Genomic DNA, 17,821 nt, shown 5'->3' with positions numbered 1-17,821 from the left:
TTCTATTACAGCCTTACAAATGGCAGCCTCCTTTCTTCTTGAAACTGTGATTCTTCTCATCATATTGTATTCTGTGCAATTATTTGTTTTCAGTTGAAGCTATTAAATGCTGTTTAAACTCTTTTGGAAATAAGTATAATAATTTTCATTAAACTTTGGCTAAGTGCTTCAGAAAGCACTTTTTGTTCAATTTTTGATTTCTTTCCCATGAACAGTCTTTCTGTAACAGTACTGTGTTTCTCTGTTGTCCATTTTATTGATTTTAATTCTTAAGCTGCGTTTTAATTAGCTCCTTTTCTGGGAGTCTGTTTGATAGCGTGTTCAAACACTGTTTGTGCAGCTTTTGTGAGTTGGTCTCTGAAGGCGTCATCTCTGTTGCTATCAGCTTGTTTATTTGAATATTTCAACTCTACTCGGTCTCCAAAGCTGAAATTGTTCCCAATCTGACCTGGACCAGAAGAATGCTCCCTGTTGTTTGACTTTTAAATAAGGATTTTGAATTCCCATTCACAGCTGTCTTTCTGATTTTTTTCATTTACCTTAGATTCCAATTCAGTAATTGCTATCACTGTCTTAAAACATCTTGTAAATTATAACTAATTAAATGAACAGAATGATGTCTTATTCCACTTTGAGTATCTTTAACAACCTTTTTTTTGTTTTTTCAGTTCAGTGCTTTTAAATAACTTCCATCCTGTTGCTTGTCCTTTATTTGTTTCCCTCCAGCTCAGTGTCTCTTTTAAAATCTCATTTTCAATTCATTTTCTTCCTTGTCTTTTCCTTCCACTCTTATTTATCGTTTTTTTCATAGGCTGCTTTCATTTGCTAATTGCATGGAATATTTGTTTTCTGTAGGTTACGTCATGTACTTGAGTTACACCTTCCATAAAACCCTTAAAGGACTATAGTTTTTGAAGACAGGCTTTCATTTTTGTTCGTTTTTTTAGATGCTTAGAAAGCATCCTCTAGGTTACATACTCGTTATTTTACGTAGGAAAAAAATGAAGTGTTACTTGGAAGCTTTTGGGCTTTTTCTGCTCTTGCCCCTGACTCCGTATTGTGTGTGGTCAGCAGCAGCACAGGTGCAGTGGTCTGACTTGTCTGAGAAACACTGAACCTCCCACAGGTGCTTTGTCTCAGTGGTCACATCTTGTGTGGCAGATGCAAAGTAAATACTCCAGATGTTTGTCTGAGTCTTAAATTCAGCATGGATAAGATTTCTAGGCAAGAAAATGAAAGAAGAAAAAAGCGTGGATATACTTGCCTATATGATAATGCTAACTGTGCCAAACTAACAGGTTTTCTGATTCTAGTTCTCAGTGTTTGCAAGATAAAAGCTTCTAATTTTCACTTTACTTACTCTGTCTGCATAATCTCTGTAAAGTCACTACTAATATTGAAAGTGTAGTCTGCACATCATAGGTTAGTGAGGCATGATTGCGGTTATTGCAAGGCAGATGGGAAGAGCATTTCTGCCCACAACAGTAGCCTAGTTTTGATCATTATTTGTTCAATCACACTGTTCCAGTGCTGCCCTGAAGCACACAAGCTGTAGTTCTTAAATTGAGTTTCTGCTGTTCCATTTACCGATATTCTTATCTTGAATAAGAATTACCCTATCTAACTTCAACAAGTCACGTATCATCTGTTCTCAGATAGATCAGCCTTCTCGTATGCATTGTGTAAGAGTCCTGACAGCCCGGGCACAGCTAGAAGCTTGTGTGCGAAGCTGCTGGAGCGTGCCTGCCCCTCCTTGGGGAAGTATGACAGCAGGTGGTACCCAGTTCACAAAGCCCTCCCATTTTTCACGCTTAGGTCAGCAAAACCTGGACATCATAACTAGTGTAGAGGTTACTTTCCAATCCAGTAGATCCAATGTATTAATTTGCCCTTCGTCCAGTAGGAGATCACTTACCACCAAGTTCAGTGTCATTCCAATGCCATTCTTGGCTCTAGGAAATCGAAGAACTTCAGTTTCTATCAGGCTTGTTTTGTAGTCACATCTTCTGTGACTCTGAAAAGCACTTTATTTTAAAGGTGCTAGTGAATGTTGCCAACAGTATAAATTAGGGAGTTTAATGGAACTGATTGAAGGAAAATTAATTGATAGTTTCAGTTTAAATCAAGTCACCATTTTTAAAAGTTGAAATTATTTTCCTTATATTTTTCAGTGCCTTCTTTGGACTGTTGTGATTCATCAGTTGGAGCTCAGATTATTACAAAATCAAAAGAACTAGGTAAAGAATGTAAATGCTTGATCTTTGGTCATTTAGCATATTTTAAGGGTATATTTTTACATGAGACAAAAACTCCTTTTTCTGTGATTTTTATAACACACCGCATTAACTATCCTTCAGTTACCGCAGCATGCTTTTCATTTTTTTTCTCATTCTCTCTTGTTTCTTCTCTTTTGCCTGCCATACCTACACTATAATAATTACTTTAAGTTATGCTTTGATCCTGCAGACTTAGTTGCTTGCCTTAATATTAGCAGTGATAACAGTGATGCTGAGTCAAGCATGTACACAAATGTTTACATGTTTGAGCTGTAGGAGGACACAACTTCTCTGCATTTGGTTTGTGCTAGGAATTTATAATGTTGACAAGCCTACCCACAAGTCACTTTTTATAAGGATAGTGCCTAACATCTTCCATCATGTCAGAATTTTTTTTTCTATTTGATACTGCACAAATGTAGTTCTGCGAAGGTCAATCTGAAAAAGATAAGTGATTTTTTTTGAAGTTTAGAACCAGGCGTGTTTTGAGGTGTGAGGTGTTACATAAAATATTTTTGGTTAAAGGGAGCGAATATTTGTATGTTTTCAAAAACTGTGTTATCAAATAATTATTTAATTGGCTCCAAAGAGCAAAAGCATCATTGTAGCCTCTTTATTATTTGGTAATTCCCGAAGAGTTCCCAAATCTCCACTGGCAGGGCGCCGGCACAGGTGACAGCACCTTTCTACACAGTGAATTAAGGAGTGTTAAGAGTTCATTGCTAGTCCCAACAATTATCATGTAACAGCTTGAGGAGGCGGCAATCTTGCACATCTTGGGAGACTTGGGTTCTACCCACCATTTCCAATTTGATCTTGAACAGCTCACTTGATACAACTTGGATTTTGTCTGCCAATAAAATAGGGCTAATAACTTGCCTGAGTTACCAAGAGTTCTGGGAGGCTTAAGGTCATTAATAAAATGAAGTTTAAGTGCTGAGGGCTGAATGAGGACCTTGGCCAATAAGCAATAGGAACCCAAAGTATGACTGGCACATTTTCTGTGAGTGCCAGGAAATACCCTGCAAGGCACCAGTTTCCATAATCAAATTGTTCTTTCTAATGAGTCTTTGATGTAAGTTGTTTTGTAGCAATATAAAGGATTGTTGCTGGATTTGACATCAGGCTCTTAAATTATGAAGCTGTAACTGTAATGTGTAAGACAGTATCAGATATCTCTGTTTTATTTATACCAATTTCCTCACTCATGAATCAGCTCCATACATGTGGATTATTAACTCTTAGAAGTGCTATTCCTAAAAATCTAAGACTTGTAAATTAAGGAGTTTTATATTGCTGTTATGATTCATTTAACTTTTATAGACCCACCGAAGACATACACCCAGGATGGAGTCTGCTTGACAGAATCGGGCATGTCTCAGTTACAGAGCCTAACTGTTACAGTACCGAGAAGAAAACGGACGAAACCAAAGCTTAAACTGAAGATTATAAATCAGAACAGTGTGGCTGTGCTTCAGACACCCCCAGATGCCCAGTCAGAGCATTCAAGAGATGGGGAGATGGATGACAGTAGAGGTAGCGGTCTACTTTTGGCGCATTTTGTATCTTGGAGCATTGCAGTACAAGTGTGTATTGCAAATATCCCTGGGATTTTTTTTGGTACTGATACTCATACCTTCTGTACAGAATGCTTTATGGAGATTACTTGAACAATTGTCGTGGCTCATTGTTGTCAGTTTCAGAGATTTTTCTTGTTGTTCTATTTATGGGTCATCCATCCTATAGGAAAGTCACCTTTCTCAGGCTGGCAACACTGGAAATGTGAGTTGCCTTTTTGTCTAATCATTGGGTTACCTGTGAGAAATACTGTGCACTCACTGAGTGCAAGTGTAGTCTGAGGATCTCAAATTCAGTGCAAATGCTGTTTGAAAGTGGTGACATTGGCTCAGCAAAGCAACATGTAGGTCACTGTAAAGCTAGTATTCAAAACAAAGTGGAAAGCAGAGTAAAAAGTTCTTTGCTGAGTATTTCTTCTTTCTGAAGGAAATAAGGCGGGGTGACCTGAGGGGAAAAAAAATAATTTTCTTGAATTTCCCTAGACAATCCTATAGGGAATGTTTATCCTCGTTCCAAAGTAGAATTCAAGACAGAATTTGAATTTAGAAGTGATTTCGGATGTTGCTCTAGTTCAAGTAGATGATGCTGTACGTAGAGATCTACTGAAGGGTTTCAGGTTCCAGGATGGCGTATCTGTGTAGTACGGAGGGAGGAAAAGATTTAACAGTGTTTTTGTGGCTTCCAGTGCTGAGGAGAGATGAGGGCATCTGGCTAACGCTTGCCTTCTAAACACATCCTGTGCATGGGCACGACATTTCAATCAATGGGAGAAGCCCCTGGGAGAGCTCCTTCCACTGCAAGTCTAGATGGAGCAAAGATCCACCTGTCCCAGGCCACCAGGGCTTGTCTCATCTGCTTCCCTCACAGCCGAGAAAGCACAGCAGCCCCAGCCAGAGGAGACTGAAGGTGGGAGATAAAGAGTGGGAAAGCGTGTAGGAGCAGCCAGCCCCATTTCAAATCCCTGCTTTCCAACACTAGAAACAGCAGCCAGCATGGTGCAGTAATGTTCTCCTGTCCTTTTTACTTGGTCTGGCTGTACATCCTGATAAGCATGTTGGTAGAATAGGTGTTAATCCGAGGCCTGAGGAAAGGCTTACTTAAGGCAGGTGTGAAAATCATTACATTAGTCAGGCAGATGTCTGTTACCAGAGGAACAGAGGAAAAATAGGAACCCCACCTCACCACAATCTAATATGTTTCTGTTTGTGCAACACTGCCTCGTTGTTAATCAGATTAAATGTCATAAGAAGCTTTTTTTAGGTATGGAGAGTATACTTGAGGTAACTGGTTTGTTTAACCATCAGTGCAGCTTCACTGTTAACTTGTTAATATCAATATTGTTCCTGTTGTTTGATTAGCACATTCTTACTGTCTGCTGTTGACTAGAAGTGGTTTGGTTTTTTTTATAACAGCTTTCCTTTATTTGTTTATAACCTTTAAAACAGTTAACTACTTGTTTTTCTTTCATTTCCTTCAGTATTCACAGGGTTTGGTATATTGTCCTAGCATTATACTGACTCTTAAATTTCATCTCATACTTTCATGTATGTCCGTCAGCTGCGTTGTTGAAAGCTAAAAAGCTTTTGATTTTGGTTTGAAGGCATCAGGGTAGAGAATTAGTCATTTCACTTGGTCTTTTTCAGTGGTTTAATCATTACTTTTACAAACGTGTGCCTGTTTTCTGTATAACTTTGTCTAACTTCTTTATCTGCTTGTTGGCTTCTATAAATAGCCCTTTCCAACTAGATAACAAGATACGTAAATGTAAAGTATGAAAGGGAGAACCAAAGCTTCCACAGAACTTAATTTCAGTTCTGATCACCTTTTGTTGCCTTTTGAGAGCTAGAGCATGTTCATAGATGTGACAGTAACAGCACAACATGTACATGGTAGATTGGCTGGATTTCTTGGAATGTGCTCTGTAGAGCGGATCAGTGCCTGTTCCCTGAATGTCTGAAATTTTCATATGAGCATCAGGGTGAATAAAGCTGTGCCACAGCTTTGACTGGAGCAACATAGTGTAGTAGTTCCAGGAAAGGGGAAAGACCCTTACTTCGACTCTAAAGTTCTGGGTGAAAGAAAGAGGCTGTATCTGAGAAAACTGAGCTCGTGGTAATTTTGTTACCATCTCATCTATAGGCTTTCATCAGGTTCCGCATTTCATCTGGTGTTCCACATTTTAAAGTCCACTTGATGAAAGTTCAGCTTGCTTTGGGAGCTTCAGCTTTGGTAGACTTAACGTGGCTCTTCTGCTACTATTTGTAGAGCTATGCTTTGTAAGTAAATGGGAAGGACCACTGTGGGGTTTAGCATTTGGCATACCGCTTTGTGTAGCAGGACACGTTAGCACTCTAGCAGGTTTCTCTTCCGCCAGAAGTGAACACGTTGCAGAGGGTTGACCCATGCTCTGGAGAGGAGGAGGGAACTGGCCATGGTGGTCAGTGGGGACTGCCTTTGCCAAGCCACTAGCTTTGTCGGTTGAACTTCTGTCTTCATTGATGGGAAAGTCTGGTTTGTGACCCAGCCTGTGGAAGAGCAAGGGTTGTAGTTCTACCACAGCAGAAGTGGTATGAGAGAGTCCAGCTCTGTCTGTCATAACAGTATTTCAGTATTTCTCCCTCTCACAACTGTATGTGGTTTTAGACCATATAGAATTATACACCTAAATCCAAAGCAGAGAATTAGAATTACAATATCTTTTCAGGGGTCAGAGCACATTTAATTTTTCAAAAGCTTGACAATAGAATGAAGATATGAAGCCTTTACTGTGTTGATATTTGGGGGGTATCAGAAACAGAATTAACTCCCTCGCTCTTCAACACCAAAGGCTTTTTAATGCCGTCATACCTTACATCTGTTTCTACCCTGCTTTCCCACAGAATATAAACTCTTAACTCAAAATTACAGTCTTTGTCTTCAAGGCTGAGTAATTCCTTTGGGCTGAATTTTCTAGTATATAGTTAAATTCCTTTTCACAGATAAGTCTGTTTTCATACGGCTTCAAGTCAAGAACTCTCTAAACAAAGAGTCATTAAACATTACCTTCCAAGTACAGGCTGTAGTTTTTCAGCCTGTCTGCTAAATAAAAAAAAGGCCTACCAAAGAAAACAGGACAGTAAACAAAATGAAGTGAATCTTGCATGGTCAGTTGTAACCATATTCCTTGATGTATGGCTAGAAATTGGTCAGACACTTAGAAAATGCAATAGCACAGGCATCTGAAAAGTCACCAAAAAAATTCTCAGATTCACGTATAGTAACTATAGCATTTACTCTCTGGTCTTGTGTACACATCATCTCAGAGGAAATGTATGTATATACTGGGTCTGTGTATAGGTAAGGTGGGTTTCGCAGAAGTGTTTGGAGAGTATGAGTAGCTATCACCCACCCTTTTGGGAAATCTGTCAGTTTTAATCAGTTTCTCAGAAATCGGTCAGATGTAGACATTTTGGAAAAATAACTTCTTTCCCTTCTCCAGTCAAAGTTACCATTGCCTCTTTTCTGCAGAAGGTGATCTTATGGATTGTGATGGAAAATCAGATTCCAGCCCAGAACGGGAAGCTGTAGATGATGATACCAAAGTGGCAGAAGGAGCTGATGGGATTAAAAAAAGGAAGCGAAAACCATATAGACCTGGTAGGATACAATAATTTTTACGATTGTGTGTCCCTTGTTTGTTTTAACACTTTTTTTTTCTGTATAATTAAACAAAAAATAAATAGAAAACAGTATGGAATTCTAAAGTATTCTACTGCTAATTGTTGATTTTAGATTTTTTCCCCCTGTTCTGTTTAAAATAGTTTTTAGTCCTCTTATCAAAATATATTTCCAAAGGTTGCTGCTTAGCAGTGTGCTTGTTCTTGGTATGCTGTCAATTACTGGATAGTAGTTCAGATCTATACCTTGTATTGATTCTTAGCTTGATGGGAAAAGGTACTGTATTAATATGATTGATGAAGGGCGGTTCTTTTGTGTGTGTGTGTGTATGTATGTATGTGCATTTGGCAATATTTGAAGTTCAGAGAACTTTCTGCAGGTGTCTTATTTTCTGAAATACTTCATAGGAGTAAATATTTGTAGATGACTTCTGGCAGTGAATTTTAATGAATTCAGTTATTGGATGGATTAATTTATTTTAATTTATTAGGGCAGTCAGCTCTTAATTATCTTGACTGTGGATTAACCACGTGTCCTGGGTGTAGAAACACTTGAGCTGTCTCCAGGCAGAAAAAGCTAGAGATACCTAAGAGACTCTGTAGGAAGTAGCTCTGATGCATTAGGGCTGAAACTGAACCCAAGATAATAAACTGTGCTGAGACACCACATGGCTTTTTGAAGAGCCCCTGTACCACATACCTTGGTATGTCTCGGAGTCTGTGTTAACATGGTGGTTTTGTATTTCATTATGCAGCCTCCCACTACTGTGGGTAAGTTGGTTGCGGTCTTTGCAGTCGCGTATTTTCACCAGTCCCACCATCCTGCTTGCTGTAACGGGCCATACCCTCTGGTTATGAAGATGGAAGGGGAGGAGAACAGAGGCAATGAAATGATTGAGGATGTGAAGGCAAGGAGTACAGTGAAGGAAGGAAAGGAAGCAGGAGTTACAACACGGTCTAGTTTCTCTTGCTCCTCTCCGTAGCTAAAAAGATCTGTACCACCTTTTACCCTCCCCACATCATTTCCCACACAGCCGTGTAAGAGCCCTGTCTCAGCAGGCCATACCCGTGTGTATATTGCCTTCCGTCATGGGCCCACCCTGGGGAGATAGTGTTACAAACCTACATCACTTAACAGAGATTTCCTTTTTCTCTGCACTCTACCTCAACAAACCATTTCTTTCTACTGTCGGGTCCTCAAGAGAAGAGAAGAGAGTTTTGTTTGCTTGGTGTGGGTTTGGATCATGAGTTGAATAGCTTCTGTTAGTTTTCTGCAGCCAACAATTTCCCTGAAAAATGAAACAAACCTGAATCTGATGCATGTACATACACACCAACTGCAAAGGATTAGAAGCACTGCAGTCACTCTTTGTTAAGGGATCCTGGAGATTCAGGCACTATGATGTTGATGAATTATCCTTTTATTTTGCGATCCGTCCTTCTCTAGCACCATCATTTGGAGTGATGGGCTCTCGAGCAGTTTGTAGAGGTTTTTTGTGGTCCTTTAAGGCTCTTTAATAGATTTTGTTTGGTAGATTGACTAACAATTCATCAGCTTACAAGGGAAGAGAAAACCCTTCCCTTGTAAAAGTTGCCTTGTTGAAAGTGGCCAGGTTTGGTCATTTGAACTTGTGGATGATTTACAATCCTGAAATTTTGATCTTTTGTGATAATTATATATATACCCACCAAGACATTAAAACTCTGAATGAAAACTCAAGTATCTCAGATTCATTCTTAGACCTCTACAGATGCAGTAGTCCCTTTTACCTGCAGAACAACCTTGGCTGTCTTTGTTACTATGAAACGTAGTTTTTATCAATATACTGAATTTTTGTTTTCTTGTTAGGTATTGGTGGATTTATGGTACGTCAGAGAAGTCGTACAGGGCAGGGGAAGACTAAAAGATCTCTCTCCAGGAAAGATTCTTCTGGATCTGTTTCTGAGCAGTTGCCTGGCAGAGATGAAGGTAAGTGCAGAAACTTTTTTTTAAATTTTTGTTCGTGCTTAATGCAATAAAAATAACGCAACTCATCAACATACGATTCTTTCCAGAGTTGTGCTACTGAGGAATAAGTTTTTTGTTTATCACGATGGCTTTATTAATTGAACTGAAAATACTCATTCCTCATACTTTCAGCAGAGCCCATGATTTACAAAGAAATTGAAAAAATGAATTGCAGGCTACTGTGGGAACAAAATAGCGAGCATTATAAGGACTGCTGTATTGTGTCAGAGCTCTGTTTAGCCTAGTTTTGACTAGTAGAAGACAGAAAAAAAGTGTAAAAAAAATAGGTAGGTTTAGAGTAATCCTCTTTCTCATACACTTTCCTCCAGATGTTGTCCTGATCCAGAGGTGTCTCTGGACCATCAGTTTTAATATTCACCAGTGTTCCATGATCCACAAGTGTGTCTGATATTTTTATAGATCTGTTTATGCTCTAGAAAATCATACTTTTAGTGAGTTCAATGATACACTATTGCTGTATGAAGAAATAACTCCTTATTTTAAACTGGATGTCTACCAGTTTAAGGATAAGCTACCCTCACATTTTATATTATGAAAGGTTATTTTAAAAAAGTCACTCCATATTAACTTATAATACAGAAAGATTTTCTAGACGTGTGGTATTCCACCATCAGTTTTTGCCTTTTCCAGGGCTGAAGAATCCTGCTCTGTTTGGTCTCTGCTTTTAGCAAAGCCATTTTAATGCCTTTTGACTCTGTATTACTCAGTAGATTGGGCACCTTACATGAAGTCAGATTTTATTGATGGGCCTTGTTCTCTTGCTTTCTATGTGTGATTAAACTAAAATATTTCATCCATCTGGATTTGCTCACACTATCTAATCTAGAAAATATGGAGGTATCATTAAGGTGAGGTGTGGAGTGTATTTAGTTCAGAGCCTGATCTGTATAAGGTCAGTAGGAGGAGGCAGCTGCTTCTAAAGGTTTGCAGATACCATCTCAGAAGACTCTGGCCTTGATTTCTGCTATTATTCTCTCCTGTCTGTTTAGTTATTGTGTTTTTAACCTTTCTAGAGCCAGATTGGTCTCTTGCTATGTATTTGTACAACATGATGGAGGCTGAATCTTTACTGCAGCATCCAGCCAATATTAAAAACCAATAGTTAAATGCTGTCCTTGCTTGCATTTGCAGACCTACTTTATGAAGCCAACAAATGTTTCTTTAATCAGTGCAAGCCAGTATTCTAGTTAGATTCCCTAACTAGATACAATAGATACGTTTGCTTTCCTGGTAATATTAGTGCTATAGCTCTGTTTTCCTTTATAAATATTTCCTTTATAAATATTATTTCTGTGTAGTATACAAAATTGTTTCAGATAATGCTGAAAATTTTGCTTTGAAGTTTTTCATTTCTATAGGGATCTGCTCCTTTAAGTAAAAAAAAAAAAAAAAAAAAAAAAGCTAAAAGTTAATTCCCCATTCTGGGTAACAGTACAATGCATATTGTTAAAAAACAATATTCTTAAACAAGTATTCTTCAGCTAAAAGTTTGAGCTTCTTTTTGTGTGCTCAGGCACAATTGCTTGTTAAGAAAAAAATAACTCAGAAAATCTTTGTGTTTTAAATCATCATAGCTTGCTGAGAGCCTGCTTCTCAGCTGCCAGTACTCACCAGCCTTACCAAGTTTTTTGCTCCTCTTGTCGTGTTCCACCCCCTTTCTCTGCAAAAGCTCACTCTGCAACAATGCAGAGGTCACAGCGTTGGTGAGCCGCATTCTACTCGCTGTCCTCTGAATATGGTACAAGAGATTACTGCAGTACAAAGCATAGCTGATTTTACCACCAAAATAACCAAGTTTCTTAAATGACTTCCCAGGGTCCTTAACTCCATCTAATTAGCTATGGCTTTGGCAAGATAGAAGTGTCAGGACTTTAAAAGTTCTGCTTTTACCTGCAGTGTTTTCCCTGGTCTGTTGAAATAAAATACTGAATGATTGATGAGCACTGTGTCCTTTTGTGTTCGTTAGAAAAAACAGTGCCACTTTGGAATATGATAGCTGAATAAATGTGTAATTTTTCTTGAAGGGCATCTTTGTAGATATCTTTTTCTTGCCTGCCCATTATTTGTACAACAGTCTTTTTCAGATTTAAGGAAAAAAGTTTTTTACTTTTAATTTGAGAATAATTAGTTTATAAAATGAAAGGTGATGAATGTGTAACTCAGCACTGATGATTTTGGAGATAATACTTCAGTGGAATTAGCTTTCAAATATCTGATTGAATGGCACCTATAATTTCTCTGAGATTACCAAATTATTATGTGGCTTGCAGATATGAAAGGTAAAGGTCTGTCTTTAGACACTCAGGTACAACAAGGTAGTGATGTGACTGGTATCACATACAGTATTTCTTACTGCCAGAGCCCAGCTTATCAGGTGCCAGTTCACACCTGGCTAGATAAAAGCCACCTTTAGAATACATCTAGAGTGATGTTCAATAAACCCATGCACCCAGATAGGTAGCAAGATATGTTTGGCATGCTGCCACTGTACGTTTAGAGCAAGACACAGAGTACTTTATTTATTTGTGCCTGAATGTTACTTTTTAGGTTGGACAGAACAGCTGCCAGACACTCCAGTTGAGGAGTCTGCCCCAGCTTCTGAAAGTACTGAGAAAATAAAAAAGCGTTACAGAAAAAAGAAAAATAAACTCGAAGAAACCTTTCCTGCCTATTTGCAGGTAAAACTACTGGTGTACATCTTTACGTGTGTTGATGCATAGTTCATTTAAAGCTTTAATGTTTCTTTTCTGATTCCCAATTCATTCCAATGAAATGGTTTTTCTGTCAAGAATGTTCATAAGTTTGAACAGAAAGCTGTATAATATGTTAAATCTCCAGTCCTCTGGTGTTACCTCTCTCTCCCCACCCCCCCCATTTGTTCTGAGAGAGGAGACGGGAGGAAAGAAGCCACCTTTTCTCTCTGAACTGACACATGACATTTTCAGCATTCAACTCTGTAGGATGTCTTTGCATGTTATTTTCTTAAGATACTAATCTTTCTTTTCAGAAGATTATAGAATGTTATTTGGTAGGGGAAACTTGTTTTCCTACAGTTTTGTGGGGTTTGCATCCCCCTACCACAGTAATCTCTGCTCTTCCACTCCGTTAATTCTCTGACATCCCTAGCACGTAAGAGGTAGTAGTCATGGATATTAACCACAGTATTAACGGTGATTGAGCAACTTGCTCATCTTCAACCAGTTTAAAAACTGACTGGTTTATATACGTCTCTCACTGAGAACATTTTTTGGTTTGCTGTTCTTCTTAGCTACTTTTTTCATGAAAACTTTACTGTCTTGTAGATGTTCACCAAACTTCAAGATGTAGACTATATTGGGATTGAAAGCAAAGAATTTACAAGAGGGGCAGAGCAACCTCTGTCTACAAGTAATTTGTATTTCGTATACGGGGAAGGAGTTGGAAAGAAAATACTTAAGAAACATTTACTATGGATTAATGAGGATAAATATTTTTTCCTTAATGCACATTTTACTCCTGTAAAATACAGAATATTTCTTAGATTCTTCTTCTGCTTACGTTGGAATAACTGGTACTGAAAAATCTGTATCTTTAGCTTTATTTTTAGCAGCTGTATAGCTGTATCCTAAATCAAAATTTTAAAGACTACCTGAAAACAGATAGAGTTCTTATATAATGAATAAAAATTGGCTTGAAAATGTGATAGGTTGTTGTCAAATTACTGAGTACCCAGGCTTAGGTGAGTGGTAGCTTTTATAGAGTATTTGAAGAGATACTAATGTAAGTGAAACATCTTAAGGTGTTTTGTTACTGTAGTTTGACGTTGGGGTGATTTTGTGGTAACTGAAATGCAGTGGATGGTAGTTCTAGAATTTGGACCACAGTGTGCTTGCGTGTTTTTCATAAACTTCTTGTGTGGTCTTGATCAAGTTCCCACTAGTATTCTCCTTCAGCTGTCCTTTTTGTGCGAGGAGAAATAATTTAAATATCGAAAAACTTGTGATATATAGCAACACTGTATTGGCACTGTCTGTGCCACATATATCTAAGATGACTATTGTTTTTCTATCTAATTTAGGGTGTGAATTTAATCATAAAATATTAATCATATAGCTACCTCAGGTAAGCTGTATCCACTCCTTGTAACCTGGAAGAGATACTGCCATATTGGAAGGCATGAGAGACTTGAGACTCTGGTTTTGTATTTCTAGTAATCAATGGCTTTTAATTTTAACTTTGTTGATACCAAATTTTTCAATAGATACAGTGTTTTTCCTACATTGAATCATGTTGTCTTGTTTGCAGGAAGCTTTCTTTGGGAAAGACCTACTAGATACCAGTAGACAAAACAAGATGAGCCTAGATAATTTACCTGAAGAATCACTTCCACTCTCATGTAAAACAAATCTGACCACCAATTTCCTGGATCCTTCATCTGACCCCCTTCTTAGCTCAACTTCCACTCCAGCTCAGGCAAAACTAGGACCTCAAGGTATACAAACATAATGTTAGTGATAATTCAATAGTTTGATTTTGTTGTTGCAACTGGGGCTTTTCCAATCTTTTCCACTTTTCTCACAATGTTTTTCTGATTCTGATTTGTCTGATTTCTACATTGTGTATATTAACTGCCCTTGAGCAGTTAAGTTACATTGGTAAACGGTGATATTCAGAGGCTCCAGCTGTTTCAGAAGGAGCAGTGGATGGTACAACAGTTGGCATTTAATGCAAATCTGAAACTTGTTGACTGTAACGTCCAAGTCTATAAAATCCATGAAATTAATTCTGTGTAAGAATAAGCATACACAGTCATTATAGAAGAAGACAAAAATACTCTAATTAAAAGGTAACTTTTAGTAGTCTAGTGAGTATCAGTTGGATGAATATCATCCAACTTCTATTTTCTTTAATGTTTTAGATTATTTTAGGTTGCCAGTCTCCTCAGAACTTTTGGCTCACCATGTCCTTTCTGAACATGAGTGCCCTTTCCAGGTACAGTTTGTAGCCTCTAGGCAATCTTTTGCTTTTGCTGTTGCGAAACCTTACTGAATTTACAGCTAAAAGTTTTGCAAATAGCCAGAGGCTTGTGAAGTGTTGCTGAAAGGGCAGCTTCACACAAAGAAGCAATTAAATTGAAAACCTCACTGTCCCGACCAAATTCTTTTTTTCTCTGTGTCTTGTAGTATATGCAGTTAACTGGAGGTGTCTTACCATTCTGTATTTTTTAAAAAACTGTTACTATTTCTTGTATATGTTAGATGATTTGTGACTTGTCTTTCAGCTTGTCCTCAGAAGTTTTTCCATGTAAAAGTGTTTACACACATTGATACAGTTTCCCATGTCCAGAGAGTCATCTGCAGAAAGGTCACTTATTTCTGATTGTTGCTGGGTGAAAATCAGCTAAATAAAAGGCAGAAGGCTACATTATAATTAAATATTGATTGCTATACAGTTGAAATTGTGGGTAATAGAAAAGGCAAAAGTTAACTTCCCCTGAAGGGGAAACCACTGCAAATGGAGTGTTTCAAGGTCTGTATTTCATTGTTTCCAACACTACAAGAAGACATGCTTGCGTAGACTTTTTCCACAGCAGTATTCTTTTGAAGTCAGAGAAACAGGGATTCAGACGTGTTTGTTGACCTACCTGACTGTAAGATTAAAGTCACTAATGTTCATGTATTATGGTAGTTCAAGGTTTTAGAAATTCATGAACTTGATGTTAATTTAATGTTGTCTTATTCCAAAGTTTAAAGGAATTTTTAAAAAACCTGTTCTTTATGAATAAGCAAATTTGTAAAACTGTAATTTCATCTTCTTTTTATTCAGAAATAAATCATGATGAGGTGGCTATTAGTAAATAAATCACTAGCTACAGTTTTAGTGGATAACCTGCTGTCTTTCCCATTTTATATATGAGATACTGCTTTCTGGCCATAGGAATGTTCTCAACAATTGTCTCTCAACTGTTCAGATTTCCAGCCAAAACTGTGTCCAAATGGAGCTGTTTGTTGTAGTTGGAGCGCCAGTGGGTGAAGTCATCTGCCAGTATTGATCAGTTCCAGTGCAGTTTTTCTTAACTCTTTCACTGTGGCTTTGTGGGAGACAGTTATTTCCACAAGAGCATCCACACATGTGTGAAAGAGATTAATTCTGTGTGTTGGAAACCCTGGTAAACTGGCTAACTGCTGAGCTAGCAGCTGGCTAGTTTATTTATATTTAAGGCAATACCTTCTGGCTGATATTGCAGAGGGGCTGGAGGTGAGAACAGTGTCCCAGAGCACCTGTGATATTTTCATCATTTCGGTACAGACCTGGCTTTGGAGCAGGAATAATGTGAACTGCTTTATTCACTGCGCTGGGAGGTGGTAGGACTGCCTGGTTACAGTATGCTGTTTTCCTACAGTGCCATTTCTCACAGGGATTGCTGACTCCTGTGAGAGTCCTTGCTTAACTGGTTAGGTCTTTTCAACAAGGGAAATGTTCTTCTCTTGGAAACTCCACTCATTCAATCCCAGGATTAAGGGTTAGATAATACTGGTTCATTTTTCAAAGAGCTCTGAAGCACCTAAAGAAGTCCTTCTATCTGCTTTGCTTTTCAACATGTGCATAAAACTGCTAGGGAGTTGAACAGTGATGCGTTCAGTCTGCTCGTGAATGGATGGTGCATTCCAGTGATGTGGTCTGTGACTATTTATTCTTAGGGCTCGGCTAAGGGTAGCTGAAGGTTTTGATAGACAAGACTGCAGCAATGATGAGGATCAGCAGAGCTGGCCAGAAAAGGGGTTTTGGAGTCCTTTGTATACTATTAATTTCTAGTAACACTGACTGAAGTGAGCTTTAGGCTCCCAGTCCTGATTTCTGTCTGGCAAAGAGGCTGCAGTTTTTGTTTTCAGTTACGAGACTCACCTTTCCTGTGGTTTTATAACACGGGGCACACTGCACGGTGTATTCTGCATGGGGCCAAGCCTTAAATTCATTTCCAAGACAGTGCTAGAGCAGAGTGCAAAGACTTCCTGACTGGGAGCACAGAGCACCAGATCTCCAGGGTCTCCCTGGCTGTTGGTGGGTGAAGTTGAAGGTGGTGGTTGGAATCTGTTGCATGCCATGTAGTCTGAGAACTGTCCACATCTCTCTTGAGTTTCTTGACCTGGGTGTTTCTGATGAAAGAGTCCACTTGGTGAGATGTGTTCTGTGAAGGCTCTGGCAATGTCATTTTTTCTCTTTTAATTTGGAATAGCTTAAATTCAGTGTATTTTTTTTTCTAAGGGTGTTGAAAAAATCATCTGGTCATGCAGGGCCTCCAGAGAATGCTAAAGAAATTCTTCCTAGACAAAAGGAGAGGAGTGATCTGGGGCTCTGTGCAACTGATTCAAATGCTGCTGGGACGTTTTATAACTAGATATGTTATTGCGTGATTAAACATCTTAAAGTGGCTGCAGGCTTGGGAGAGGTGTTTTTATTCTTTTAGAACTTCATAAATAAATAAAAATAAATACATTGGAGGGATCAGGATTACAAGATATCAGTAGAACTGTGCTGTCTTAGAGATGCAGCATTACAGGCAAACTATTTTCCTTTTTGCTTTGTCTTTGTTTTATCTCCATTCTGAAAGAGTCAAATTAATGAGCAGTATTGAGCTATTTGTTTGGCAGCAGATGTCAACCAGCTATTGATTCTGATCTGAAGCAGCTGACTAAAGTGATTTGGTTGTTTCCAAGATAATATTTAGCACACAAGGAATTAAAACGAGGGGAAAAAATAGAAGAAAAATGTAAAAATATGCTTTAGATGAGATGTCTTACATGAGACTTATGGATCAGAGTCTAGCCCTCTTTCACCAGCACTCAGCCTTTTGATAGACTCAACAAGCTCCATTTTGAAAGCAGGTAGCTTTTCTCCTACCTACTAATCTCATCGAAAGGCCATTACAGAATCTGATTGCCTTGATAGTTAGGAGCCCTCTAATTTGAAGCCTGAATTTATTCACAGCCAGTGTGTAGCTACGGGTGGTAAACTCTTCAGTTATATCTTTCCACCTGAGCTCTTTCTAGCTACTTATACAATGTATTTATATTCAGATTAGAAGTTTAATTTTTAGGGACTGTTCCCAAACACATTTCTAAGGGCTGTGGAGGAAAACACCATGACATAAAATACTACAGAAGAATTAGAGGCTGCTAATACAGTCTCTATGCTTCCTTCATAAAAACCTTTTCCTCCCTGATATTTACCTGCCTTCAAGTAGCAATTCAGAAAAGCTAAAGAACAGCTAAAGTCAATCCTTTGCCTTCCAGCCAGCTGAA

At 38.3% G+C, this 17,821-nt stretch overlaps 1 protein-coding gene across 14 annotated transcripts in view; it reads left to right on the top strand.

Moving 5' to 3' along the window:
- Positions 1–17,821, top strand: part of KMT2C (lysine methyltransferase 2C) — a 197,622-nt gene that overhangs the window by 136,296 nt on the left and 43,505 nt on the right. For 11 of the 14 annotated variants that reach the window (XM_080386936.1, XM_080386935.1, XM_080386941.1 and 8 more), the window contains 6 exons: positions 2,172–2,237; positions 3,600–3,812; positions 7,362–7,490; positions 9,360–9,479; positions 12,087–12,217; positions 13,824–14,010. In XM_080386936.1, the coding sequence (XP_080243062.1) occupies positions 2,172–2,237; positions 3,600–3,812; positions 7,362–7,490; positions 9,360–9,479; positions 12,087–12,217; positions 13,824–14,010 (846 nt within the window). The remainder of the gene's footprint in view (positions 1–2,171; positions 2,238–3,599; positions 3,813–7,361; positions 7,491–9,359; positions 9,480–12,086; positions 12,218–13,823; positions 14,011–17,821) is intronic. The other 3 variants (XM_080386939.1, XM_080386929.1, XM_080386931.1) reach the window with 3 other exon arrangements.

Source organism: Falco punctatus (genome assembly GCF_963210335.1).
Source record: "Falco punctatus genome assembly, chromosome: 4".
NCBI lineage: Eukaryota > Metazoa > Chordata > Aves > Falconiformes > Falconidae > Falco > Falco punctatus.
The sequence above is the reverse complement of the archived record's forward strand: the minus strand, read 5'-3'. Positions and strand labels throughout refer to the sequence as shown.